Raw genomic sequence first — 26414 nt, 5'->3', positions numbered from 1 at the left:
CGTCCAGTTACAAAAGGCACAGCAGAAAGACTCCTTAGGAGGTATATTCTGCAGGGCACAATTCTTTCTGCATTGTCTTTTCTCCTCAAGGGTGATCCTGCGTGTGTTCTCAAAAGCATCAGCAGCGTTATAGATGGTGTGTCTCCAGACCTCCCAATTGGAGACCAGAGTAGACCAGTTATGGTGATCAATATGGCCAAGGCTGAGATGTTGTTTCAGGGAGTCCTTGTATCTTCTCTTCGGGGCTCCTCTCGTGCGGCAGCCGGTGGCAAGTTCACCATAAAGCAAGATCTTAGGGAGGCGGTGGTCCTTCATCCTGGAGACGTGCCCTGCCCAGCGCAGCTCTGCTCTCAACAACATGGCCTCAATGCTTGTGACTGCTGCTTGTTCTAGAACAGATGTATTGGACACATAATCTGACCAGTTGTTACGTCCCGCCCCAGGAAAAAGGGGGCGGAGGGGGTAACCCAGGTTTTATCAATAATTCCTTTGGGGTGGATTAAAGCGAAATGACACTAAATAATCGGTGTTTGAAAACATATATTGACGAGATTTATTTTAACAATTCTGTATTAACAGGCATGCTAGCAGTTTGGGTGCTGTCATACAACAATGTGAAACAGAGATAACCTTTGGGGAGGGAAAGAAAATGCATAGGGGAGAGAAAGGCAGGATAAGAGCAAGGGAGAGTAAGGGAAAGAAAAGCTGAGAGTGGACAGATGTATATAGTCACCACCCACGGGGTCCAGCGATGCTTCCATGTCTGTCAGTTGAAGTGGTGGCCTTGATCTGCTGGGGGTGAAGGGGGGAAGCCCCCATACTCTAAGAAGTTATGAGTTATTATATCACGGGCCATGCCTCGAGCCTCCAACAACTCCTGGGTCTGTGCTGAGGTTTTTTTTTTTTGTCTCGCCCGGTTCCCGCCTTTAGGGAGGGAGGGGCCTGATTGCTCATCAGATGTATCAACAGTCAAAAGCCTGCGAGCTCGGCTTCTCGCCTTTTCAGGGCTTCACACCTTCAGCACTGGAGGGAGGGAGGGGCCCGACTGCTCATCAGAGGTATCATGCAAGTCAAAAGCCTGCAAAAGTCTCCTAGAATGCATAAATCATTAACCATTTCAGTCTCTGACACCAGTGAATGTTTAGGATTGTTATCTGTGGATACAGGGAATTAAATATTACCTTTGGTAAGAGGGTCTTGGAACCGTTGTGTATCTTCTCTGAAGATATTTTCAGAGTTTACAAAAAAAGTCAAATAATATTGGAAATTATACAGTTGAGAACAGAACAGAAAATATCACTGTTAACAAGTAAATCTGTGGTATATTCACAGTGTACATTGTCTTTTGGTCACTAAATTTTCACAAAAATAATAATTTTTGAAAAAATTACGGAAAATACCAGTTGAATGATACAATGTAAAATACAGTCTCTCTATATGGAAACTAACTGAACATATTGAGATTCTTCAGTTTGGGATCAAAATACCTGAATGGTTCTAAAACAGATTGATAAGATCATTTTGGTCTGAGTTAATGTGATTTGTGACTTATTTTAAATGTGTCATGAAAGCACTCTTGGACACCATGCAAATGTTATAATTCCTATGAAATTTAGGCATATTTCCCCCTCATTTTGGAAATGCAATTGTGTAGTTATACTTTTCTGTAAGATATTTTTTAATACCATATAGTGCAGAAGGAAGAATTACTTTTGTTACTTTAAAATAGTCCATAAAAATAAAAAACTGTTTTAAGAGTTGAAACCAACATCCACTTCTGTGTTAAGAGTTGTGGAAATAAATTGTAAAATCCAGAAAATGTTTTTAATTCCTTTGATCTCTCTAATTAAATACAGTTTAGGTTGTCTAATAGCCATCTTATTTAGCTTGGTTTATGTTGATTTATTTTATTTCTTTGGAACTCATAGGGCCAAGCTGTGAAAGTGTCCCATGGTCATCAGCCAGTATTTTTGAGCTGGATGGAAATCAGGCATCGAGGCCACCGAGATGAAAATATTGCAGAGATTAACAGACAGTTAGCAGAGAAACTTGGCATCACAGATGGGGAACAGGTTTGAAATGCATTTTTTTTGTTCTTATTTAAATAAAGAATATATTGCAGGATACCTGAAAGGCAATACTTTATGAGTTAGCTATGACCTTCTTGTTTGATGTATTTAGACAGTTACTGCATTTATATCTGCTCATGAGAAACGTTAACTATCCTGAAATGTTTCAAACATGAAAAGATTTTCTCATTAAATCATTAACTATTGCCTAAATAATGCTTGTAGGTAGGTCTTGGCAGGGGTGGAACAGCTGTTCTCAGTGCCATTAATTTTAGGAAAATGCACTTGTAGGCAATTGAACAATTTGGTAATGGGAATATTTTGCTAGGAGTTCCTGTTGTTTTAAAGTAACTATTGACTTATTGCATATTTCTTCTTGTTTAACTTATTTGGGGTTTAAATTTTCATCCCTTTTTCTGCCTCCTCACCATATGTCACCATGTACCCTCTTTCTTTGAACGTATATTTAAATTCATTTCTTACTCATGGACACCATTAAACCTCTCGTAAATTACTCTGTCATTGGGCAGAAGTTGAAGAGATGCCCAAGAGGCAGGCAGAGTTTTATGACATGGGACTACTGAAACCTCTTAATCCAAGGGGTTTTTTTGTATTAACAGGTGGAGATTTAAACAAACAAGAATAGAAAGGTATTGCTCTACATGGTATTATTGTGTAGTATATTCATATATGCCTGTTCTCTCATATGCAAAATTTTATTCAGCATAGTGGAAGGCATCAAAGAATGTGATTCAGAGCAGTGTATTATCTTACTTTGTTTACTGTTTTAACATATTTTCTCAAGAAATTATGTGTCTCTTTGCAGAAATTTCTAATTTAATAGTTCAGCAGCAAAGTATCTACCCATTTCAGTTCTAACAATTAATAGCCTTCAACAGGAAAACAATGGACAAAGGAAACGCAAGAAAACCTCACTCAGCTGTTGCCTGAAAATAATCATCTGTACAGTCGAATGTATACGTGAATAATTAGGTAGTTTTGCCATTATTTTGGATTCAGGAATCGCGTGTTTACCGTGTTTCATAATAATAAGATCTTCTGTTTGCCATGTTTTGGAAAAGATTCCTCTCAATTTTTACTTCAGACTGAGGGCCTAGAGGAATTTAAAATCGATTGTTACTTTTATAAAAGGTGACCTGATATAATTCTCTCTCAGGTAACTAGTTTTAACTCAAGAAAAAAATAATGAAGTTTGTTTAAAAAGTCATGACATGATGTTGTTTGAAAATTATTATTTTTCGTCAAATGAAACCTTTGGTAAAAAATTACTTTTGAAATATGTATTTAATGCATTCTGAAAAACCTAAGCCACAATAGCTTTTATCATTGTTCCTGATACACAGGACATTAAAACTGTTCTGTGGAGGTGAGGCTGCATCCTATGAAACCGTTCATAAAGGACCTGGGCTTGTTTTGTATTGTACTTTTTCCCTAATTTTTCAGATGGTGTTGCCTTGTCTAAATTTGTGCACAACTCAATGAATTTTTCAGCTTTCTAAAGTCCTGTACATGTAAAAATAAAGAATAAAAAATGTAAAGATGATTATGTGATCAAGGTGTATTAAAAATTGATTGTTTGTTGTCAGCTGATCAAGCTCTTGATGCTTTTCACATTCATTCCATTCATGGTTTGTTGAAGTCTCCAAGTGTGCCCAATGCCATCCATTTCTAATCCATTGAGCATTAATCTGTTTATGAATTACCTGGTGTCATTAAGATGATGTATGTTCCAAGTACTGAAAACATATAATGAAGGAGATGTCAATTTTCTACTTGAAATAAAAGATGGAGCTTTTATATGCCTAAAAATAAGAAGTTAAATATTTTGGTGTTACTTTTGTCAGGTATTTCTTGAACCCTGTTCCCGTGTCTCCTCCTGTCAGCAAGTAGAAGTGGAACCACTCACAGCAGATGATTGGGAAATTCTGGTAATAAAACCCTTTCTAGTGTTCGTGTCTTTGTCTTACAGATGATAGAGGTTCTGACACAAGCAGTTTTTTGCACAATGCCCCATTCTTTTCAGCCCGTAAAGAAATACTAAATGTGGGGTTTAGTTATATTTTATATTTCAGATGGTTTATTAGAAAGAGATGTACAGTTTTTATCTTCAAACAAATGCTAAAAATGTATGCAGTATTTAATTTCTAGTGATACCACATTTTCCCAGGAGCTGCATGCTTCCTCTCTTGAAAAACATCTCCTGGACCAGATTCGAGTAGTATTTCCAAGAGCCGTCTTTCCCGTATGGATTGAACAGCACACTCATGTTTACATCAGAATCGGTAAGCAGAGCTGAAGGCTCTCGTGGCACCTCCAGGAAGGTGTTTTGCTGGAGTGGATGCATTCATTGGCATGTTTTGTTCATACTTAGGTACACTTATGCCAGCAGCCCCATATGGGAGATTAGAACCATGCACAGAGCTTCTGGTATGTCCCAAAACACATGGACCGGAGGAGAATGTCACCAGCACACCTTTCACAGAAAGTGACATCTTACTCAGAAATTTTGTGAAAAATAACATGGAGCAAGAAGAAACAGTAAAAGATCCTTTTGCCAAACAACCTTACTTAAAACCTGGAATCCTTGAACAGAGTAAGGCTGATGAAAACATGACATTTGGCTCAAATGTTCTCCCAAATATATGGAATTTCATAGGGAACATTTTCTCTCATACATCTTTGCAGAAACAAAAGACTTTGTGTGATAAAGATGAAATGAGCACCTTCAAAGACAAGCTGCTGAACTTAATTCACATGGATTCCATTTTTAGAGTATGTCAGTCCCAGCCTCCCAGCGTACAGAATGCATCCGCCACTCATGCGTTTCTGAAAGGCAATGCTATTCATGTTTTTCCTTGGAATTTAGAATTTATTGATTTGGATCCAAATCCTGTAGTATCTTATGGGAAAATTAATGAGCTGCTTTCCCCGAGACAGCGTCACCAAGAAGCAAAGCAAAATCTGCCACTTGAAAAGCAAAAGCCTTTGACTGGTACGCAAGACAAAAGTCATTCTGATTCTAATAGCAGTCAAGCATCCAGTGAGGGATCTGTTGTTCAAATCGTTTGGAATGGATTTGAAGACCTAAAGAGTGTCATAGAGTATGGCCACCATGGGGAAGCCCTACATGTTGGAAGAGTTTGGGTCAGTTTGAACACGCTATCTTTTGGGCCTTTTATTTGATAGTATTTTCTTTTGGATAATTGTGGAACTATCCCAAACTGTGCAGTTTTGGGATATAGACTTTGTGTTAAGCTCTGAAGTAGAGTATACTAGAATCAAGTACTGTTTACTAGAGCTGTGCTTTGCAGTCATTCTGGACTACATTACTTACTGTCATACTCCAAGATGTACAATGTACTCTGGGGTTTCTGCACCCTTAGCATTTTTTCACCAAATGAGGAAAGTGCTTCAGTGTTTCTGGAGGGAATGCATGCTTGTTTCAAAATCTGTAGGTAGCTATTGTGTTCATGAGAAAGTGAAAGTATCTACTTACATACATTCAGTACTGCAAAATGAGGCTCTTATGAAATGTGCCTTGTGCTCTAGGGGTCATCAAACTGTAAAGTAACAGGATCATGTATCCTAGGTGCTACATGATGTGTGTGAGTCTTTTTATATACACTTTAAAATACATCTTAAAAATTAATATCAAATAACTGATTTTTATATAATTGACACTGTTTTAGTTTTTATATGCCATTTGGCAAGATGGCACAAGTCCTGGTGTGGAGATACTGATATTTCAGGTTGTTCTGACAGAACTACTACCTGATTGTGTTCTTTCTTTCCTGGAAGCACACGTGGGATTAACAAAAATAAATAAGATGTGCTCCAAATCACCATTTGACTATTTTGACATAATACACTTCTCATCACTTCTCAAGAGCCTGCAGTGGTCTTTGCCATGAAATCGTTTGAGAGACATAACAATTTTCCAAATGCCACCAATCATAAAGTCTCTCAGACTTAATAAATATTTATGAAAGGTTTTCAATTTGGATATAAGTTTAAAATAACACAGAATGATTGAAAAGGAGTTTTATTTTTAAAAGGGTAAACTGACTAGTGGATTTAGGGAGACTGGATTTTCTTTCTTTGTGCTGCAGCCATGCTTAGTTCTGGTCTCTGTAATGGCCTATGTATACTTACCTGCCCATGTAAAATTAATTTTAATCAGCAAATGAAAATAGCATTGCTGCTTTTCTCCAATACTAAAAGCATTCTTACAACATTCTAAGAATTCCTCCTAAATCTTTTTTTTCAAGCTTTTGGGTTTTATTTAAAGAAGTTAGAAGAAGATCAGCTGTAGTGAGCACTTTAACGAATAGGATAAAAGGTAATTAGAAGTGTGCATGAAAGAATGAGAGTCTGATACCACCATCAATTTTATGGTTTCCTTCTTAATTCTCTTGCAGATTACAAACAGATCAATGATCAAATGTAGATCAAATTTCTTCATTAGTGATGAAGAAATTCTTTGTATGATATATGCAATGTTATAACTGTTTTACTTTCTAATACTTCCTTTTATTTAAAATATTTCAGATTCCAGATGGTCTGAGAAAAAAACTAAGTATTGAAATACACTCAACAGTCCGAATTCAGTCAGTTGAATCTATTCCTAAAATTCCTGTGTCTCTTATGCTGCAAGCCAAACAGAACTTAGTGAGTTGATATTCTTGGTCACATATTTGTTCATGTATTGGAAAACTGGTAATGTTGCTCTGGTGAAGTTGAGGGGGGGTTATGTTTATTTGTTTTAATTTGTTATGTGATGGTTTGGAAGTTGTCTGTTGTGTATGACATAACTCCAAAGGAATTTCTTTTTTTGTATAATTCCTGGCTTTTTCTTTTGGCTGTGTATGTTAAAGTTAATAGATTGCTATGATCTACTTAAACAGGGCTTATCTAGTATTTTGTATAATTTTGGTTTAGACTTGGTAGATATTTCAAATAGTTTAGTTTAGCATGCTAATTGTAAAAATTTTCTATTTAAAGGAACTGGTAGAGGTCACAGAGAGTGGAGGAAACAGGACTTCTAAATTTTGACTTTTTGTTTCCTGAAGCTGTTAGAGGAATGCTATATAGCACATTTTAAATCATAGGATCTTCCATTTTCTCAAATTGTGAGAATTTCTGATGTCTTTCATATTACAAAGGATGTTGACATGAAGGAGAAATGGCATTGGTAGGGGAAAGATAAATTTTCTGTTAAATTAGGTCTCAAACATAAACACTGTCAAAATAGCAACAATAACCAATAATAATTTTGCATCAGACCCTCATTTGAAGTACATTAATATGGATTCAAACCTAGCAAATTTGAAGTGTATACATTTAAGCCTATGAAAACAAACACAAAAATTAATCATACAGTTAAAGAGTAAATATCCAGTTTAAGTCTTCTGGGTGAAGACATCCTTATATTCTCCAGACATTGCAGTGCCCAGTGGATTTCCTAAGAAAGACAGTTGCAGTGAAATGATCATAATTTTTATGTGCTGTTTAGTTTTTGACTTTCTTTTAATTTTTCTTTTCCTCATGCTAAAGATTTAATATTCTAGAGTTATATCATTGAATCCCTCTGGTTTTCCTGTAAGAGGGACACATTCTGAATGAGCATCTGTGCCAGTAAGAACATACTTAGTACCAGTTCTCACAGTCCATAAGATGTAGCTCTGGAATGATGTATTTCTCTGTAAAGTACTGTATGCTTGTTACTATGTAACACTGGCCTGATTATTTCCCATGTTAGCTGCCCCTCAAAGCTTTAAGTACAGGACTTACCATCATAACAAGCCTTATGCAGGTTTGTTCTTTATCCCCAGTATTTTAATTTGGTTTCTTACCTACTGAAAAACAGTTGGAGATCAAAGAAATATTGCTTGTAGTATTTCTTGTTGGAGATCAAAGAAGTATTAGTTGGACTTGATGATCCTTGTGAGTCTCTTTCAACTGAGAAGATTCTGTGATATTCCATCAGTAATCCACTAAAATTGTAAAGAAAAAATAGTTATGTGCTTTTGTATGTTTTAAATACAGATTTCTGCCTTTCCTTTCTAATTCAATTGAAGTTTTTTTAGTTCTTGAAAAAAAAAGACAAATGCAGAAACAATTATGACAGTAGCTTTACTTTTCCTTTCTGAACACTGCTTCCAAGATCTTCATTGATTCCCACTTTTCTAGATAGAAGTTTTGCTTCTCTGATTAGGAGCTTAGCCAAGAGATACACGATCTAGACTCAATTTCTTCTCCTATTCCATTTATCGAGGTGTTCTGGGATAAGTCACTTTGCCTGCCTGTTGAAGTTTGTTGGTGATGCCCCTGAACTGGATGAGCCCAGGGTTCTTTATATAGGAAAAGGGTATACAGGGAAGGGAGGGGTGTAACAAGCACCTCAAATAAGTCTCAGGTCAATATTGGTGCATACCTTCAAACCCAGGAGCTGAGCAGTGTCTGTCAAGACAGATGAGTAAAACAAAAATAAAAGCTTTTCCCTGCCCTCACATCGGTGTTCCGAAGATAAAATCTTTAGAGATTCAGCTGTGACCGTAGCAAGGGCTAGAGAGGTGCTTTCCATAGAGCAGGTGGTAGAAATGGTACTTGTTGGCAAAATGGTCTTTTCTAAATTCCTAAAACTTCTATATTTTCTTTTATCTCTCTACTGCCATAAAAGAAACAAATGCCTCATGCATAGGAGGAAAAGTTTTTTATTTACACCTAGTTTTGTTTTATTTACATCTTTCCTTTTTCCTATTTAGCATAAAGATATACATGAAGATGATGTTAAATGTGCTTTCAGTTCTTGGCTACAGGATTCAAGTACTGATGATCACCCATGGATGATGACAAGCAGAGACTGTATACATCTATCTTTTAAAGAAGGTAAGGATAATACTGTCCTGTGCTGTAGCTGTCTTAACTGTCCACTACAGAATTTAGTTAGCCAATATACCATTTAATTTCTATATACACCATTTAACATAACTGATACTTCTTTACATGGAAAGTGTAAACTTGAAGTATGCTTTAAAAATGATTAATGTTTTTTATTCTTTCGGATTCTATCATAATAATACTCTACTGTTTACCTTGTGAGGAATGAAAACTGAATTTATTTGGAATTTTAATAGTTGTTCCTTGGGTTTTTACAGGCATGGAGGAGTTTGTCCTTAGTGTAGTGCATCCTGTGCACACTGAAGAGAATAAGTCTGAGAATATTTTTATACTGAGTCCCAGTTTGCTGCAAAAGACTAATATACAAGTAAATATCACATAGTCAGGTATCAAGTAATTTAAATTGTTATACTTGTGTCAAATATATTGCATTTTGTATATTATGTATTTTGGTTTCCCTTTTAAAATAAATAATGTTAGTCTATTCATGAAATTGTATCTTTGTTATTTTGTAACTTGAGATTCCAGGCATGCAATGCTTGTCACTGAGTTTCATAGTCTATATCAAAATGACAGAAAAATCAGTTAGAACAGAGGAAAGTCAGTACTGTCCGGGTTTGAACATCTTTATACTTAGTTGTTTTTTCCCTTGCTAACTAAACCACTTCACAGTGTAACTGGCAGGAACAGTATATTGTTCTGCCAAACATGAGACATATTCCCCATTCAAACCTACCACTCTCACCCTACCTTCTCTCTGATACAGTTTCTGTGCCTTTTGTTTCTTCCGTGTTTCCTTTCTTGGGAGGTTAATCCATTAATAATCCTGCTTGAACCAGTGCCCATTACTCCAGGTTATAGGACTGGGATAACAATTTTCATCTTTAAACTCATACAGTGACATTTTAGTGGAGAATTATGGTGTCTTTTTGGCTGTTTAGAATAGAATTTTTCTGCAAAATTTAGGATTCCTGTTAAAAGAAGAAGTAAAACTAGAGCTTTATTTTTACTAGTAGTAAAGTACAATAAGGCTTCTACAAATTGTTCTAGTGAGTGGTACTAAGATGAAAGGGCAAAATGCAATTCTTATTAGCAGTGTCAGCATCTCCTACCAGCCTGTTCTTGTCTGTGAACCTCTGTTAACCCTGTGTGCCCGCCCAGCTTTCCATGCTAACTCCCTGGTGAACAAGACTGAAAAATTCGTGCCAGGTGTTTTGTCAAATTACTTGTCACCCAGATCAGATTCCTGATCTGTCTCACTGTTCTGCCTCACGAGTACTCCTGCCAGCACAACAGGTGAGGGCACAGGAGAAGGAACAAGTTACAGGTAGGAAAAGAGATGGTGGGCTGCATAATCTGGTGCAAACAGCAGTTGGCTCAACATCTAATCATAGGTTATTACATCACTGTCAACACTGGATTGTATTTTGGAAATAATTGTATCTATTCCATTTCACCATTGCATGCATCTTTCAAGCACAATAAGCTTCAGCAAAGCATATATGCAACATTTTCTTTACACAGTTCCAAAAATGGCTAGTCACTTATATATCCTTCTTCCATAGTTATATTTAATCTAAAGTCCTAACTCTTTCCTTTTAGGTTCTTTTACATCCTGTAACTAGAAAAGCTGATGGTGACAGCCAGCCACCTATGCGTGATACAGACAAGAACCTTCCATACCACAAACTAAACAGTTTAGGGTGAGATATTTTCATAGAAAAAAACATGGGAGGGAATGGGAATGAGAATTAGAAAAAAATACTATTGGTGGAAATTCAGAGTTTTTGAAAACTAAACCAGATTTAAGCAAAACTCTGCAGCTTTTGGTAGATCAGGTTCAGACCTTATTGTAGTTCATGTAGATGGTTAATTTTGTGCTTGAGTGGGCTTACTGCAGTGAATAGAAAACTTCATGTGACTAAAGGCACTCACACTGAAAATTTTGGCTCGTCTGTCAATAGAATGGGAGGTCTCAGAACTGAGACCACATCAGAACTGGAACTCAGAACTGGAGAGTTTTAGAAGAAATACTGATAGTTGAGCAGCTCCTGCCGTTGTTCTAAGCAGTATAAACAGACTTCTACGTCTTCTGAAGTTTCCAAATAAAGCAAAATGGATGACAAGTTGGAGTCCGTCTGTCAGTCCTCTACCCACAATAATTTCAATCTGTTTACTTGTTTAACTGTATTTAATAGTATGGGTCTGAAAGAATTATGATTCCTAAAAGTTTTACCAGAATTGTCAGCTTAGGAGAGAAATGCAGAGTGCTGCAGTCCTTAGTACAGGGGAAAACGGTGGCACTGTGTAGCAAACTTGAAGTAGGGATGGGGCAGAGGAGACTTGAGAGGCTGAGAGTGTTATGATAGTATGCTGTCAGTGTTGTGAAGGGCAACTGAGAATGTTACTGAGACATTGTGAAAAGTAACTCAGCATACCATTATTTAAGAGGGAAGGGGAACTGATACAGGGGCAGTCTGGTAGTGATGGGATGTGGTAGAGTAGGGATGTTAGAAACTAGGATTCATTTGTTCATTCCGTTTCTCATGGAACAACACTTCCTGTTTAAAGTTCAAATACAAAACTGGTAGCTTTGCTGTTTGTGGACCTGACAGAAGCACTATATATTGAAAGTCGCAAAGATTGAGGATGAGTGAAGGATATGGATGTCTTCAAATGAACTATGGGTTGTTTCATTTCTGAAGAGACTGAGTTTTCTGACCCAGCCATGCTCCATGTTTTACCAGTTCGTTACATTCCTTTGTAGGTTGTTACTCAGACACTCAAGTAGATGAAGCCCCAAAAGATGGTTAATTCTTGACTTCTGAGACCTACCTTATGTAGTGTGGTGTGGTGTACAATAATAGATAGCCCTTCCTTTGTGGGTGTGTTCTGTAATATCTGTCTGTTCTGTAATGTCCTCCGTGTCACCACTGCAGAATAGAAGTGCTGTCTCTTCAGATTGAGTTGTCTTCATCTTTTTGTTGAAGGGATGAAGTACATCACAATCAGTCAGCATTGTAACTTCCCCATAGTGCAGGCTATTGCTGCTTCTGTGTGTATGGATGCTGCCCTAGGCCATTTAATGTTTCCTTTACCTTACAGAGGAGTGGACAAATTAGGAACATCTTTATTTGAACACATAAGCCACAGTCTTCTGGGGCGTCCTTTGTCTCAAAAGCTGGCTGCTATTGCTGTGGGACTGCGAAGTGGAGGAGTGCTTCTCACAGGAGGAAAGGTACATACTTCACTACTTCCGCTTTCCAAACCCTTCCAGATTGTTTTCCATAGTTACAAAATCGTTTTCATTAGTTTTCTTCATTACCACACAAATTCCAAAGAATAAAGAACAAGCTTAAAAAACCAGCAAGTTAGCTGAACAGAGGTAATTCAGCAAAACATCATCTTATAGATATGTATTCAGATTATATGCACACTTCTTCAGTGTATATTCATGTTTCATGTGTATATATATAAAAAATGTAAGTTTTAAAGACTGCTACCAATGCAATTTCAGTTTGTTCCCATAGGGGATTAATCTACTTCATGTTTATAGTATAATAAACACCTCTTGTCTCTGAAATATTAAATGAAAATAAGATAAAATATTTTCTCCTGTGTTCTAACATAAAATGGCGATGGAGTTGATAGTATTATTTTCCTGTTGCCTCTTACAGTGATCCATTTAATACTATATTCCACTGAAACTAGCACATGTCTTAGGACTGAACTCAGTGGAATCAGAACACTATAGGTAGTCGATGTATCCACTCTGAATTTGTTTATACTTGTTTCACTCTAGGGCTTTGGTTTCTGCCAAGTAATACAAAGACAGAATACCGTATATGCTTCTAGTGAGGAATAAACCCGGCATGTGTACAGCTTTCCAAGCTTGTTTATTGGTGTATACTGTGACAAAACCACAATTTACACCAGCTCACATTTACTTTTGTAGGGAAGTGGAAAGTCAACGTTAGCAAAGGCCATCTGCAGAGAAGCTTTCGATAGACTGGATGCTCATGTAGAAGTAATTGATTGTAAAGCTTTAAGAGGTATGATGATATTTTTTTAAATCTCAAGTGTTTGCTGTACGATAAAGAGGCACAGTTATGAAGTTACTCTATTTAGTCTTAATAATTATTCTAGTATTATTGCTGCTTTTGAAGGATATTTGATGCCTCACAATTATTGTCTTCAACAGTCTCATGAAAATACAGCTGCTGTAAACTTATGTCACACTTTTATCAATTTCTGTTCCACATACTACCACCATGTTCAAACTATGCTTGCCATGCTTATTTCTAATTGTTGCGAAATAGGAAGAAGCTGCAAGTTGAACTGTGTGTTTTTTCAGCTGTGCCAGGTGAAGCGTTTAAGGATACCTGTATTGCTCAGTGAAAGGATGATACAGGCACCAAAGAAGGATCAAAAGACCAACTGAAACCTGATTATGATGACATGTTTACTAACCTAGTATATTTGGCAATAGTCATCTAGCGCTCGTGATTATAGATGGTGATGATGAGATGAATCCTTATGTTTTGTGACTTCAAAATGAGTATTTTGTGCAGAGACGGAACAGGACAAAAAAGGATTTTTTTTTTGGTCTTTCATTCGCTGGGTTTTCTAAACAGTCTTGCTGTTATAGAGCAGAAGATACTTAACTGTTTTCTTACAGAGCCCTTATGTTGCATGGATATACTCTTTTTGCTTAAGATCCTACTAAGCTTCTTGCTTCAGAGAAAAAGGGAAGGATTGATGAAGAGCTTGGTCCTTTGCTCTGGAAAATTCTTCCAATTGCAGGACTCTTTAGTAACTATTTTAGAATAGCTACTGATACTGCTATTTTAGAAGTACTGCTGATACTGCTCTAGTTTTAACTGTCTGGAAATTAAACCTGTAGGCTTCTATAGCAGTTAGTGAAAGATGATTAATCTCATTTTAGGACATGTGTATCCTTCTAGTACTTTTTTATAGGAGATGTAGACTCCTTTCTTTACTGATTGTTGACTGGTTTAATCTTGGTACCTGGATTTATAGGTGTAAAGTTAAGCTAGACAAATCAAAACATTGTGGTATTATGTGAGCAAGATATAGTCAGTCTGATTTTTTTTCCTGATACATTCTGTCATTATAATAGTATTTTGTTTTAGGAAAAAGATTAGTAAACATAAGGAAAAACGTGGAAGAAGCTTTTTTAGAGGCAACATGGAGACAACCATCCATTCTTTTGATGGATGATCTTGATCACATTGTTGGAGTACCTTCTACACCAGAGCATGAGAACAGCCCTGAAACCGTTCAAAGCAATAGACTTGCTTATGGTAATACTGTGCTACCTGCGTCTGGATACAAATATAACGTAGCTTAGAATTTCTTGCACTTGAATTGTCCTCTCCTACCCGAACAATTCTGTCTGTGTCATTATTGCCTCTGGACTGTGTGATATTCAGGCAGAGATGCACAAATTTTGCTGTGTAGACCATTTGTGGACCACTAGCTGAATCAAAATAGTCCACTCTGGAACCTGGAGCAGTGCTTGCCAGTAGTGGTTCCACTACTACTGCTGATGGTGATGCCTGCTGTCAGTACCACTGCCAGTGGTAAAGGCTTCTCCTTTCTTTTTTTTTTGTGTTGTTCATGCACTCAAATACATTGCAATTAATTACAAATTGCAGATGAGTCTTTAACTGACAACTATTGATAATTTGATTGTGTTTCCCATAATTATTTATAATTACAACAATACATAAATTTGATACTTACTGATGTTTAGAACCAGCTTCTTTTAGATGAGTACCAACTTCTTTATCGTTGTACTTGGTATACTTTTTAGAACTTCTAATTTGTTTTACAATGTAACAATCCACAGATGTTAAAAATAAGACCATCAATTGTAGTTTGATATCCTATATTATACAGTTCCTTTTTATTCCCAAAAATCTAGGCAGGGTTAAGTTGCAAATTAAATTTAAATGGTGAAGATTAATAAAACCATAGCAAAAATATCTCCCATTTCTTAGCTCACTTTGAGGAAGTTAGTGTAATTTCTGCTGAATTACTTTTGAAGTTCAGAAAATCTTACTATAATTTCTTTTTTTAAAATGTGCTCTTAGGTTACATGCAGAATTGTTTGGGTTTCTTACTACTTTATTTAAAGGTATAATGCATACAACAGAGCTTTAGAGTTTTAAAGATTATTCCTTGAAGATCTACTTTGCACCCTTAATTTCTCTTACTTTCATGTATTACTGTTTTCTTAGAGTGCTTGTGTTCTAGACTCAACATCTGTTTTTATTCTTATAATTTTTCCCTTTTTGTTTGCATGGAAGGAATAATAGCACACACAAAAAATCCATGTTTAATATCTTGTGGTAGATATCATCAGTGATGTAACAAAATTAACTTTTCAAGAGCAATTCTGATGTGATTTTATTAATGGAATGTACTCTCCTAGAGAAAATTACATCTTTTTTTTTTTAATTTAATAAACCAACTGTAAACACGGGAATAAAAATAATATGTTATAAGCTGTTACTTCTTGTGTGCCCTAATGCTGCTCTCCAGTACAGTAAAAATATCTGTTCTGAAATGCAAAATCTTTTGTTATTTTGTAATTTATGGAGCAATATCTTCTGTGTTTAGTTTTGAAAGATCTAATCAAAGAAGTTATTTCCATGGGGAGTTTGATTGCATTAATTGCCACAAGTGAGTCTGAACATTCCCTTCATCCTTCCCTGGTTTCAGCACAAGGAACACACATATTCCAGTGCTTCAAATGTATCCGATCTCCAGATCAGGTAAACTCAAATGAAATGGTTAAAATGTACTTTGCCTTTCCATCAGCCTCAAAGGTGATGTTGGAGCAGCTGCAAGAATAGTAGATTACACCCGAAGATGAGGAAAAAAATCTGGAAATCTTAGAAATTCTTTCATGATGCTTAAATACCTCAGAACTTATATCTGTCAGTATGAAGGTTTTTTTTTTAAAAAAAAGTAATCCAGCGAAAACTCCCAATTGACCCCACCCTTCAGTGTATTCAGAGGATATTTCAATTCAACGTGAAATAAGTCATCTAACACAGGTGAGATAGGCATGTTACGTAGAAGGGGTGCTAAAGGAGCAACTCTGTAAAAACATTAAGTCACCACAGGTAGATAAATGAAGTCAAACCTAGGTGTGTTTTTTCACAGCTTAGAGAAATAAGTATGTCCTCAAAAAGTGTATTTTAGGTGTTATTAAAACTAAATGTTAATTTTATGGGAAGGTTTTTGGATTTCTATATTAATTGTATCCCTCTACTTTTGAATGTAGTCCATTTTAAAAAGAAAAATGGATAGAGAGAAGAATAAACAGTATTAACTTACTTTCAGGAGAAAGCAAATACTTTGAACCCCTAACGATTCATTTGTATTTAACGTGAGTTGTTGCTGTTGGTGTGTCTTCCATCACAGGCCAGCTATTAAAAGCCACTGAGGAGGAGATTCTATGTTAGATGCAGTGTAGCTTTCTCCCACCTCCTGCAAGTCTGCTTTTATTATGGAAAAGTCAGGATCTCAAAAGATACCAAATTATCCCAAGTATTTTTATCTAATGCAATGTATTTCATCTCAAATGTATTTTCTACTCATACTGACAAGATGAAAGGGGTTCCTTTTCCTGTGAAACAGAAAAAATGGGTTTAAAACAGTGGAATCTGGGGCTGGAGGGTTGTTTCATTATTATTGTTGGATTTAAGGTAGCCATGGTGAGGTAAATACTTAAAGTTATAAAACTGGTGAATTTATTAAAATGCACCTTAAGAATTAACACTGATTTATATTCATGCCTGCTCAGGTTTGTTATTTGAATGTTTGGTGACGTGCAAATATTTAAGGAAATTTTAGTAACTTACACGTATTTACTCTTTGAATTCCTGAACTCCATATATGTAGTTAACCCAGTATATGCTTGCTGCACAATTCTGTTTTTCAGAAGCAAAGATGTGAAATGCTGCATTCTATAATAAAGAAGAAACTGAATTCTGATCCTAAGAACTTCTCTGATCTTGACCTCCAATGTATTGCAAAGGAAACGGAAGGTTTTGTTGCCAGAGATTTTACAATGCTGGTTGATCGTGCTGTTCATACCTGTGTTTCTAACCAAAATGCATTGGATAATGGTGGTATGTTGAAAACAAAATATCTTTTTTCATGGTCTCACTTCTGTTATCCAGAAGTGGTGGATTAATACAGAAATAAAGAGCCAGTTTTTATGTTTAAAATTTATTTAATTATTGCATATTCTGAGGAATTCGTTACTGGTAGTCTTTGTGTTCTTTTTTTTTTGTTCAGGATTTTTTTCTTTCATTTTTAAGCAGAATTGAACCTATCAACTGTGGATTTTCAGAAAGTTCTAAAAGATTTTACTCCAGTAACTCTGAGAAATGTCAACCTTCATAAACCTAAAGACCTTGGCTGGGACAGGATTGGAGGCTTAAAAGATGTGAAGCAAATACTCACAGATACCATCATGTTACCTGCAAAGGTACCAAGTTCTTTTAAATTAGTTAGTTGAATTTTGTACATAATGTTGGTAGGGAAAGAATGATTTTTAAGGTGTAACACACTATTTGATAGAAAGAAGACAGGCATGATTTTAAGCTACTTTTGTAGCTTTCCATTCTTCAGCTGTCTTCAGCTACTGAAAAACTCCTTCTCCTTCCCCTTCCCTCTTCCAAATACAAAAGGCAATGGCTTGAGCTTTACTACAGATCAAGTGTTGCTCTAGAATATGGGAGTATAGCTACACTCTCTGTTGCAGGGTTTGTCATTAAGCTCTCTAAACATAACAATTCCAACTGTCTTCTGCAGTGCTTTTGCTAGAGGACTATTTTCTTTTGGATGAATGCCAATCCATCAGTCCCCCTTGGCTTTACTTTGGCCTTTCTGCCTTGCTTTAAACTTGAGCATTGAGATGAACCATCCATTTCAGTCTTCAGAGAAATGACTGAACAGAATATTTGATCATACAATTCAATGTTATAATAGGAATTTAGAAGTAGCAGCATGGACATTATAAAACTTTAGTCCATCCCTATTCTGTCCTGTTTCATCTAGGTAGAAAATCCCACTTGCTTGTATTTTAAGTATCTATTAAACCTCAGAACCCAGTACAGCCCCAGGTAAACTAACAACAGTCCAGATGAGCTGCTGGGATAATAGTGTGAAAAAAATAAATGACACGCATTCTGTTTAGACAAAAGTGATCAGTAGTCAGTGACGTTACAGTCCATTGTGTATTTTAGAATATATCACATTGAAACTCTTTTCCAGTATCCAGAATTATTTGCAAACTTGCCCATACGACAGAGATCGGGAGTCTTGCTGTATGGAGCACCTGGAACAGGAAAAACACTGTTAGCAGGAGTAGTTGCAAGAGAGAGTGGAATGAACTTCATCAGTATCAAGGTAGCAAGATTTTAAGATTAATTGATTAATTTTATTGACTGAATGAAATAGCTTAACATAATACCTGAAATTATGTGCTTGTGATGGCAAAATACAAAGTAAGAAACTCACATTCAAAATTTTGCATGTCTTTGGATATCCCACTATCCAATTTGTGGAACTTCACAGTTTTATTACTGAGATTCTTTTGTCTGCTTACTCATTATGCAGAATTATAAAATCTAATTAGATCTTCTTAGTTTCTCATTTTTTAAAGACCTTGGATTTTGTTTCCACTGGACAGTGAAGTTGAGCAATATATTTAAAACAGATTTTTAAAATAGAGTGTAAACCTTTACCTTGTAATGCTGTAATACATGTTCTGTTATAGTAGAAAAATGGAACTGACTACTTTAAAATAAATTGGAATGCTCAAAAATTTTTTTTGGCTTATCTAGACCCCTTGGCTCTTCTGTTCAGAGATGCCACTGTCTTGGTTACAAGAAAATTCACTCTAGTACACAAAATCTATGCTGATGTTTAATTACACATTAAAACTAAGAGACGTGTCATGAATGTTCTTTTCTGATTATTTTTTAGGGACCAGAGCTGCTCAGCAAATACATTGGAGCAAGTGAACAAGCAGTTCGAGATATCTTTAACAGGTTCGTTTTGTAAAGATTGGTGATATTATCAGTTAATTTTATTGGTTGAAGCACCAAGAAGTAATTTTGCTGTCTGAGGAGAGACATGGCATCAGATCACAAAATCACCTGAAATAATCAGTTGTCCTGAACCAGATGTGTGTCTTGGCAGGTTCAGCTGGACCATCATTATTCAAGAACTGCATGTTTGGCTCCGATCAGGAGTGCACTTCTGAAGCTGAACTCCCAGTTCTCTCCATTTTACAGCACACTGGTTCACATCACAGAACTGCCTTGGAAAACACATGCTGAATTCCTTTCAGATGATTCCAGAAGACAGTCAAGTGTGCTGCAACTAGTAATGCACACTTAATATGTAGGATCGTATTAGACTTGGTATCGAGTTCCTCAGTGCCAGTAGGTTTTTCTGTTTAACAAGTTTACCCTTACTGGCTCTCAGTGCTCAGTAATGTAAACATATCCTACATAGCCTTTGCTTCTCATGTAATTTATTGTGTGGGCAGTCTTTTTGTTAGATGTGCGTAAGCCAAGATCTCTGAAGCGATTGGATTTTAGAACTTTCATGTATATTAAAATGACAGTTGAGCACTTCTGAAATGATAAAGCAAGTGCAAGGTATGTCATAAAAGTGAGCGGTGATTACATTGCAATCCAGTTAGTCAGAACCTCTTAAATTCTACAGAAAACAGATTTTCTGTTCTTTCATTAAAGATAACTGTTCTCTGAAGCAAGAACAATTACCTTTAATATTTCTAAGCAATTTTACGTGTGACTGAAACTTAAAGAGACTGTAAGTATTGCCTTTTTTTTTTTTTCCCTTTTAGAGCCCAGGCAGCTAAACCTTGTATCATTTTCTTCGATGAGTTTGATTCTATTGCTCCACGCCGAGGTCATGACAACACAGGAGTAACTGACCGAGTGGTTAACCAACTGTTGACTCAGTTAGACGGTGTGGAAGGCTTACAAGGTAACAGTTCATCTGTGTGCTCATTTTTAAGCAAAGGTTCAGCAGATGTTAATGGCATTTTTCTGCACTTTCCTAAGGGGTTTATGTGCTAGCTGCTACTAGTCGCCCAGATTTGATTGACCCTGCTTTGCTAAGGCCAGGTCGACTGGACAAGTGCCTGTACTGTCCACCTCCTGATCAGGTGAGGAAACAAATCATTTCACATAAGAGGCAAGGGAAAAAATCAAACTAATGGTCTTTGTTCTCCTTTATATTATCCTTTATATATATCTCCTTTATATATATCTCCTTTATATGATTTTGTTCTCCTTCATATTATCCACTATGTATTTAGTGGCGTTTCAAACCTGGACTAAGTGGAATTGATTGCCCAACTCCAATTATACAACGGTATAAATTCTGAGTTCAGTGTCAATGTGTTCACATAAAACTGGGGAAAGAAGTCTTCAGGATCAAGTCATATCCTGTGGATATGACCGATTTAAAAAAAAAAATTAAAAATTAAACCAGGAAACTAATCTGCAGAAAGAAATCAGATGCAGCGTAGTGTTTGTAATGTTCTGCATCTTGCTTTGAATTATGAGTCCAGTAAATATGTGATTTGCTTGAACCATAGCCATTCCTTTGTACAATATGTGCATTTGATTCCCATTTTATGAGAAAAAACTAGTGCTGTTCGTTTTCAGATTAGTTCACACATTTAACAAGTACCACATCATTTCGTTCTGGCACACACATGAAGAAGTTAATCCTGTGCCTTAAGAGCATAGGTATTCTCTCTTTTTATATTTTTGTGTGTGTGTTTTAAACTCCTGGTTTAGAGTAAGATCATTCAAGTAAACAGAAATTTTTCACTTCCGTCATCCTTCTCTTTACAAAAGGACATATGAGTAGCAGACTTCACCTTCATATTTTTATGTATTTCATGTATACAAATCCTAGATATTAACTGGATATTTAGAGAAACATATTTCCCTGTATACTGCATTTGGTTAGGGGTAGTATCTTTCTAGTATTAGGGTAGTATCTTCTTTAAAAAAGCACCTTTCTCCCTCAGAGAGGAAGTTGCTTGTGACAGGGGCTAAGCACCATCTAGCAATCAGGACAAGTAAAATAACAGGTTACTTTACTGACATTTTTTTCCTTTTTTTGCAGAATTCACGCTATGAAATCTTAAAAGCTCTCAGTCATTCCCTGTCCTTGGCAAATGATGTGGACTTTCAGGATTTGGCAGCAAAAACAGAGCAGTTCACAGGGGCTGACCTAAAAGCTTTATTATACAATGCCCAATTAGAGGCAATCCATTCTAACCTAAATTTAGGTTTAACACAGGTAAATAAAACTGTTGTAAGTGAAACCTCTCCTCTTTTTATGTTGATATGTTTGAAAGGGCTCATATTATCCATGTTTTTTAGCAAATTATGTTGATAAGATTTAGTTTTCTTTTATAGAGAGGATTAAAATTTTAATATGTTTGCAGAAAAATAAAGAATAATGTAACAAATTAGTTTGAATACCTCTTAAACAGCTTCATTCATGATAGGCATTTAATGTTAAATAGATTTATGTAAGCCCAGATCTGTTTAGCACAGTTGTGAGGAATGACTGACAGATCAATAGGAGGGATCCCACTCACAGTTTCTTAGGAACAACTAACAAATTTGGTTTTGAGATGGCACATTTTGGATGATGGGGGAAGCAAGATATTGGCGGGTTTTGTGGAGTTGTTCCAACAGATTGAATTTAATTGAAGTCAGGAGAGAAGTGGCAAGAGGGTGGTGATATCTGAAATGGCCTGTTCTGGTTCATCTTTCAGGCACCAGCTCGAAGTACAGGATCCCAGCTTGTACTCCTTGTCTGACTGACAGGTCCTTTCCTCTTTTAGCCTCTGTTCAGCCACCTCTCTTCACATTTTTAATGCCTGTGTTCTGGTTCTAGCTGGAAATGGACAGGCATGGCTTCCACTACTCAGAGGCCAAAGGGAACGGTTGGGTCAGGGATGCAAAATCAAGGAGACCTCTTGAGTTGTTTTTGCCCCAGCTGTTATCAAGGAATGGGACTCTGAGGTTGCAACTCTTAATATTGGGAAGAATCTTCCCTAACTCTCCCTTCACTTGTAGCATCAGTAAGTAAGTAATTGGTACCTCATGATTATCCATCATGAGAGTAATCTGTTGTCTGAAGCAGAGGTCTCCAGAGTGGTGTGCACACACCCCAGAGCGTGCACAGCAGAGTCCATTGAGGTGCAGGAAATAAATATAAGAACTTCAATAGTACATGTATATAACTTTTGCATAAACTTGGTAGTGTGCTCAGAAATTTTTTACTGATAGAGGTGTACAATCAAACAGGTTTGCAGACACCAGCCTAAAGCAACAACTGTGATTTCCATATCAGCACTTAAAATGTCTCAATTAGACACAATAAATTAGACTCACTTCAATATCCTGGAGCACTTTACACAGGATATTAAATTGCCTGGAGGGAAGGTTGAGACAGAAGTGATACAGGTCTACAAAAGAAGTAACACTTGCTGTTACTTGCTGAGTGAGACAGTTGAAACTAATAAAAACTTAAGATTGTCTCCTCAAATTATTTTTCTAGTATGAAGACAGAAAGTTCTGCTTAAAAGCATTGACTTTTCTTAGCAAAATATTTGGAAATACACCCCTAGAGAAAGACAGATTACTAGAATAAAATGTTAATCCATACTTTCATATGTATTGTATATGAAATTTTTCATGTATTTCAGATTGCACTTAGGAATTAACTCTTCTAATGTTCTATTCTTTGTTACAGGATTTTGGATCTAGTTCTGATAGTGACTTCAGTCTCTCTTCCATGGTTTTTCTAAACCACAGCAGTGGCTCAGATGATTCAGCAATAGATGGAGAAGCAGGGCTAGAGCAATCTCTTGTTTCTTTAGACATGTCTGACTTGCTTCCTGAAGATCCAAGGTCCAACATGTATCGTATTTATTTTGGAAGCTCTTATGAATCAGAAATGGGAAATGGAACTCCTTCAGAACTGGTAAATTACTCAATATTTTGAATTTTCAAAATATATTTAGTTGTGAAGCAGAAAAACTGAAGTATGATAGGATTTTATAAATACAATTATGTCTCCTTTGACCTTCAAACTGTCTTCAGTCTATACCTTGTAGTCAACAGTGGGGAACAGGATGGAAGGATGTGATCTGACAAAATATGATATGGACTTTTCTGCTACTTTATAGGACTTTAAAATCAAAATCCCAAAATACTGCTTAATACCTTATAATGAAGAAACTGCATTCATACTAGATTTTAGTGTCTGGTCAAATGGCTTATTCCCTTCCAAAGTTTAATACTAAAACAGTTTTTGACTTTTTGGTGGTTGGTTTACTAGTTGTTTTTTTTCAACTTAGTCATTCATTAAAGAATGACCATCCAGCTTTCAAGAATTAAGTTATTAATCTTAAGAATCAATAAACTTTTTTCAGTTTCCAGTGAAACATGTGTTAATAGAATAATCTGACCATGGAATTGTGTCAAGAACAGAACTAAACCTTAGCTTCTGTCACTGTTGTTACAAAGCAGAATTCCTGATGTGGTAGTGTCATGTTGCACAGAGAGCAGCATTCCCTGTCCAGCTTGCAGGCAGGAATGTGCAGGTTGGCTGCCCGGCACCTGCACAGTGATCAACTCCCAACTCGTCTCGCTTGGCTGACAGGTCAGCACAACAGGATATGCTGCCTCTGAGTTCCGTATGGTGAACAGATGATTTCAGAGTTTGTGTGTGATCTATGGTACATTCATTTTCAAAATCTGTTGTAGGACTGTTATTACAGGTAGTTATCAAAGTTCTTAGACTCTTGTTTTCAAAACTGTCTTGCATTGATTCTTAAAGCCAAAAATAACTTACCTTGACATTGGAGAACTAACTACTGACTGCTAAGGTGCTTTGGTGCGTTCTGTCTCACGTTATAGATGACAGTGTTCGATTAATGTATCTTTAGAGACTTCAGTTTTCCTCTGACTGTGAAAATTCTTCAGCAAGGCTACAAGGACTTTGATCTCCTAAAGTTGTTGAATTTGAAAGGTGCATGTTTTACCAAGTGCACAAAGAATCGGGAGGTGATGAGTATTTAAATTCCAAACTAATTCCAAAGCTAACTGTAGAAATTTGCCTAGATTTCAGAACCAGATTTTTGTAAGTAAATAAAACAATGGATTTAGCAGACCTTTATTCTTTTTGAGATGGGCCATTGTGAAAGTATTTACATTTTTTCCAAGCATGAAACACTTCATTTTCATTGCCCAAACACCTGAGAAAATTAACGTAAATCTTCCTGTTAAAAAGTTATGTATGGGATATCATCATCATGGCCAGGCTTCGCGAACGAAGATTTGGGGAGGGCTCTACCCACATTTGTCACAAGTGCGTTGATTGCTAAAAAGGCCAATACGAGACAGGCATGTCCAGTTGCAAAAGGCACAGCAGGAAGACTCCTTAGGTGGTAAATTCTGCAAGGCACGATTCTTTCTGCATTGTCTTTTCTCCTCAAGAGTGACCCTGCGTGCGTTCTCAAAAGCATCAACAGCATTAGTGTGTCTCCAGTATGGGATATATTTCAAAGAGAAACTACTCTTTCGTCACAAAACCAAGCTTGTACTGAATTGTAGGCTAATTCCTAATGATGGAGTAGCTCTTTTGGATCCATAATAAGTTAATATATTTCTCCTTATGGTCAATTTAGAGCTCTTTGTGTTTGTCCGGACCAAACTCCATCACTTACGACTTTACCAACCTGACTCAGAGAGATGTAGCATCCTCACAACCTTCAATGCTCAGAGTAGCTTCTCAAGAAGGCTCCCTGGAGAACAACGAGGAGCAGCAAATAGAGCACCTGAGGACAGAAGTCAGTGCTATCAAAGCCAATAACAGAAGCAAGAACGGAGTATGGCTTTTATTTTTTTTTTATTACTTAGTCTTAACAGTTCCCTATTGTTTTCTCACAGTTCTTGGTATTTCAATAAAGAATTCCTGCAATAATATTAAATATAATGTAACGAAAATAGCAAAGTGATGCTTAGTTTGAGGAAAATTAGGCAGAAGTTAACATTCATGTAACTAAGCAGTTATTTCTTTGTTATTAATTTGGGGGCAAGGGGGAGGTTGTGACTGTGTTTATAATACATTTGTCTGTACGTGTAACGAGGAGGTTCCAGAGTTAGTGATATTGATGGCACTGTGTTTCTGTTCATGTTCTTCATTGTCTGTTCATGGCTCTGTTTTCAAGGAGGACAGCACCCTTAATCAGTCAGGGCTTGCCAAGACCACTTTAATTATTACCCAGGCCCATCTGATGACTGCACTTCAGGGTATGAGACCATCCATTAGTCAAGATGACTGGAAGAATTTTACTGAACTGTAAGTATTAATTCTTTTATAATTGTGAATTTAGTTAAGATTTGATTTTTTCACATTCCTTATACATCAGAAACAAAGTAGTTTTAAATAAATGTAGGGAATGGCAGCAGAGTTGAATAACTTCTTGCAGCAATTTTTTCAGAAATATTAAATTAGGTACTGAGAAAGGGAAAATATTTCGTCAGTGAATTGTTTTTTATTAATGTAGGACCTAGAAATCACAGCTGAGAAAACCCTTATGTTAAGAGCTATACCAGTACAAAGAGGCACCGATTCTCTAAGACTTAGAACTAGGTCCTTCCTGCTCCCACTTAGTAGTAGCCCCTCATATTTTCGAATTGTTGGGTGGTCTCTGTAGCTACCATGTTTGGGAAAAGGCAATAATCTGTAGAAGTATAAACATACCAAAAAGGAGAATGTGTCTCCTTCGACTTGAACGTGACTGAAGTAAAAAAGCTGGGGAAAAAAAGGAAGCAGGGCAGAGGGCTGTTTGAGTTAAATTCGTGGGTGAAAAGTCCTCCAGGTCCCCAGGTCTGAGAAGACATGCACTCTTCATTTCCATAAAAATATATTTAAGCATCTGTAGTTTTGTGTTGCTTTAATGTGCATCTGAAGAGGCATCTGCATGTCAGAAGAATTTTCTAATATCTTTTTCTCATTCCAGGTATGATAATTTTCAGAATCCCAAGAAGAGGAAAGGACAAGGTGGCTCAACATTCAGACCAGGACAAAAAATTACTCTAGCTTAGTAAATTGTATTTGTTTGTAATTACTAAACTGTAACTGGAAATGACAAATGTGATTAAATCAGATTATTTATATTCATATGGATTTGTTAATGCAGCAGTTGAAGATAAGTTTCTCTTAAATTTACATGCTGTAAGATTATGTCACAGTTTATTTTGAAAAAAATTGTCTTCCTTCAGATTGATATTAAATTTTTTGAGAGAA

The 26414-nt window shown here is 36.4% G+C and overlaps 2 protein-coding genes across 3 annotated transcripts in view; both read left to right on the top strand.

The window, feature by feature from the left end:
• The window catches only part of EFCAB1 (EF-hand calcium binding domain 1), a 25471-nt gene extending 14088 nt beyond the window's left edge, over positions 1-11383 (top strand). Inside the window, exon 7 of the mRNA XM_027639249.1 lies at positions 11371-11383. The gene's annotated coding sequence lies outside the window, so the exon portion shown is untranslated. The remainder of the gene's footprint in view (positions 1-11370) is intronic.
• Positions 1-26414, top strand: part of PEX1 (peroxisomal biogenesis factor 1) — a 27831-nt gene extending 1417 nt beyond the window's left edge. The window contains exons 2-24 of one of the 2 annotated variants that reach the window (XM_027639235.1): positions 1929-2072; positions 3935-4018; positions 4258-4372; positions 4462-5234; positions 6639-6758; positions 8855-8978; positions 9248-9357; positions 10593-10693; positions 12096-12228; positions 12946-13042; positions 14144-14314; positions 15738-15790; positions 16966-17155; positions 17351-17517; positions 18306-18440; positions 19020-19084; positions 19909-20051; positions 20129-20232; positions 21207-21383; positions 22851-23081; positions 24790-24990; positions 25333-25463; positions 26128-26414. In XM_027639235.1, coding sequence (XP_027495036.1) covers positions 1929-2072; positions 3935-4018; positions 4258-4372; positions 4462-5234; positions 6639-6758; positions 8855-8978; positions 9248-9357; positions 10593-10693; positions 12096-12228; positions 12946-13042; positions 14144-14314; positions 15738-15790; positions 16966-17155; positions 17351-17517; positions 18306-18440; positions 19020-19084; positions 19909-20051; positions 20129-20232; positions 21207-21383; positions 22851-23081; positions 24790-24990; positions 25333-25463; positions 26128-26212 — 3654 coding nt within the window. In that variant the 3' untranslated portion in view covers positions 26213-26414. Of the gene's footprint in view, positions 1-1928; positions 2073-3934; positions 4019-4257; positions 4373-4461; positions 5235-6638; positions 6759-8854; positions 8979-9247; positions 9358-10592; positions 10694-12095; positions 12229-12945; positions 13043-14143; positions 14315-15635; positions 15791-16965; positions 17156-17350; positions 17518-18305; positions 18441-19019; positions 19085-19908; positions 20052-20128; positions 20233-21206; positions 21384-22850; positions 23082-24789; positions 24991-25332; positions 25464-26127 lie in introns of both variants that reach the window. The other variant, XM_027639234.1, reaches the window with a different exon arrangement.

Source organism: Corapipo altera, unplaced genomic scaffold, assembly GCF_003945725.1.
Source record: "Corapipo altera isolate COAL_440 unplaced genomic scaffold, ASM394572v1 44, whole genome shotgun sequence".
Taxonomy (NCBI): domain Eukaryota; kingdom Metazoa; phylum Chordata; class Aves; order Passeriformes; family Pipridae; genus Corapipo; species Corapipo altera.
Note: the sequence above shows the minus strand (reverse complement) of the source record. Positions and strands in the feature narration are given on the sequence as shown.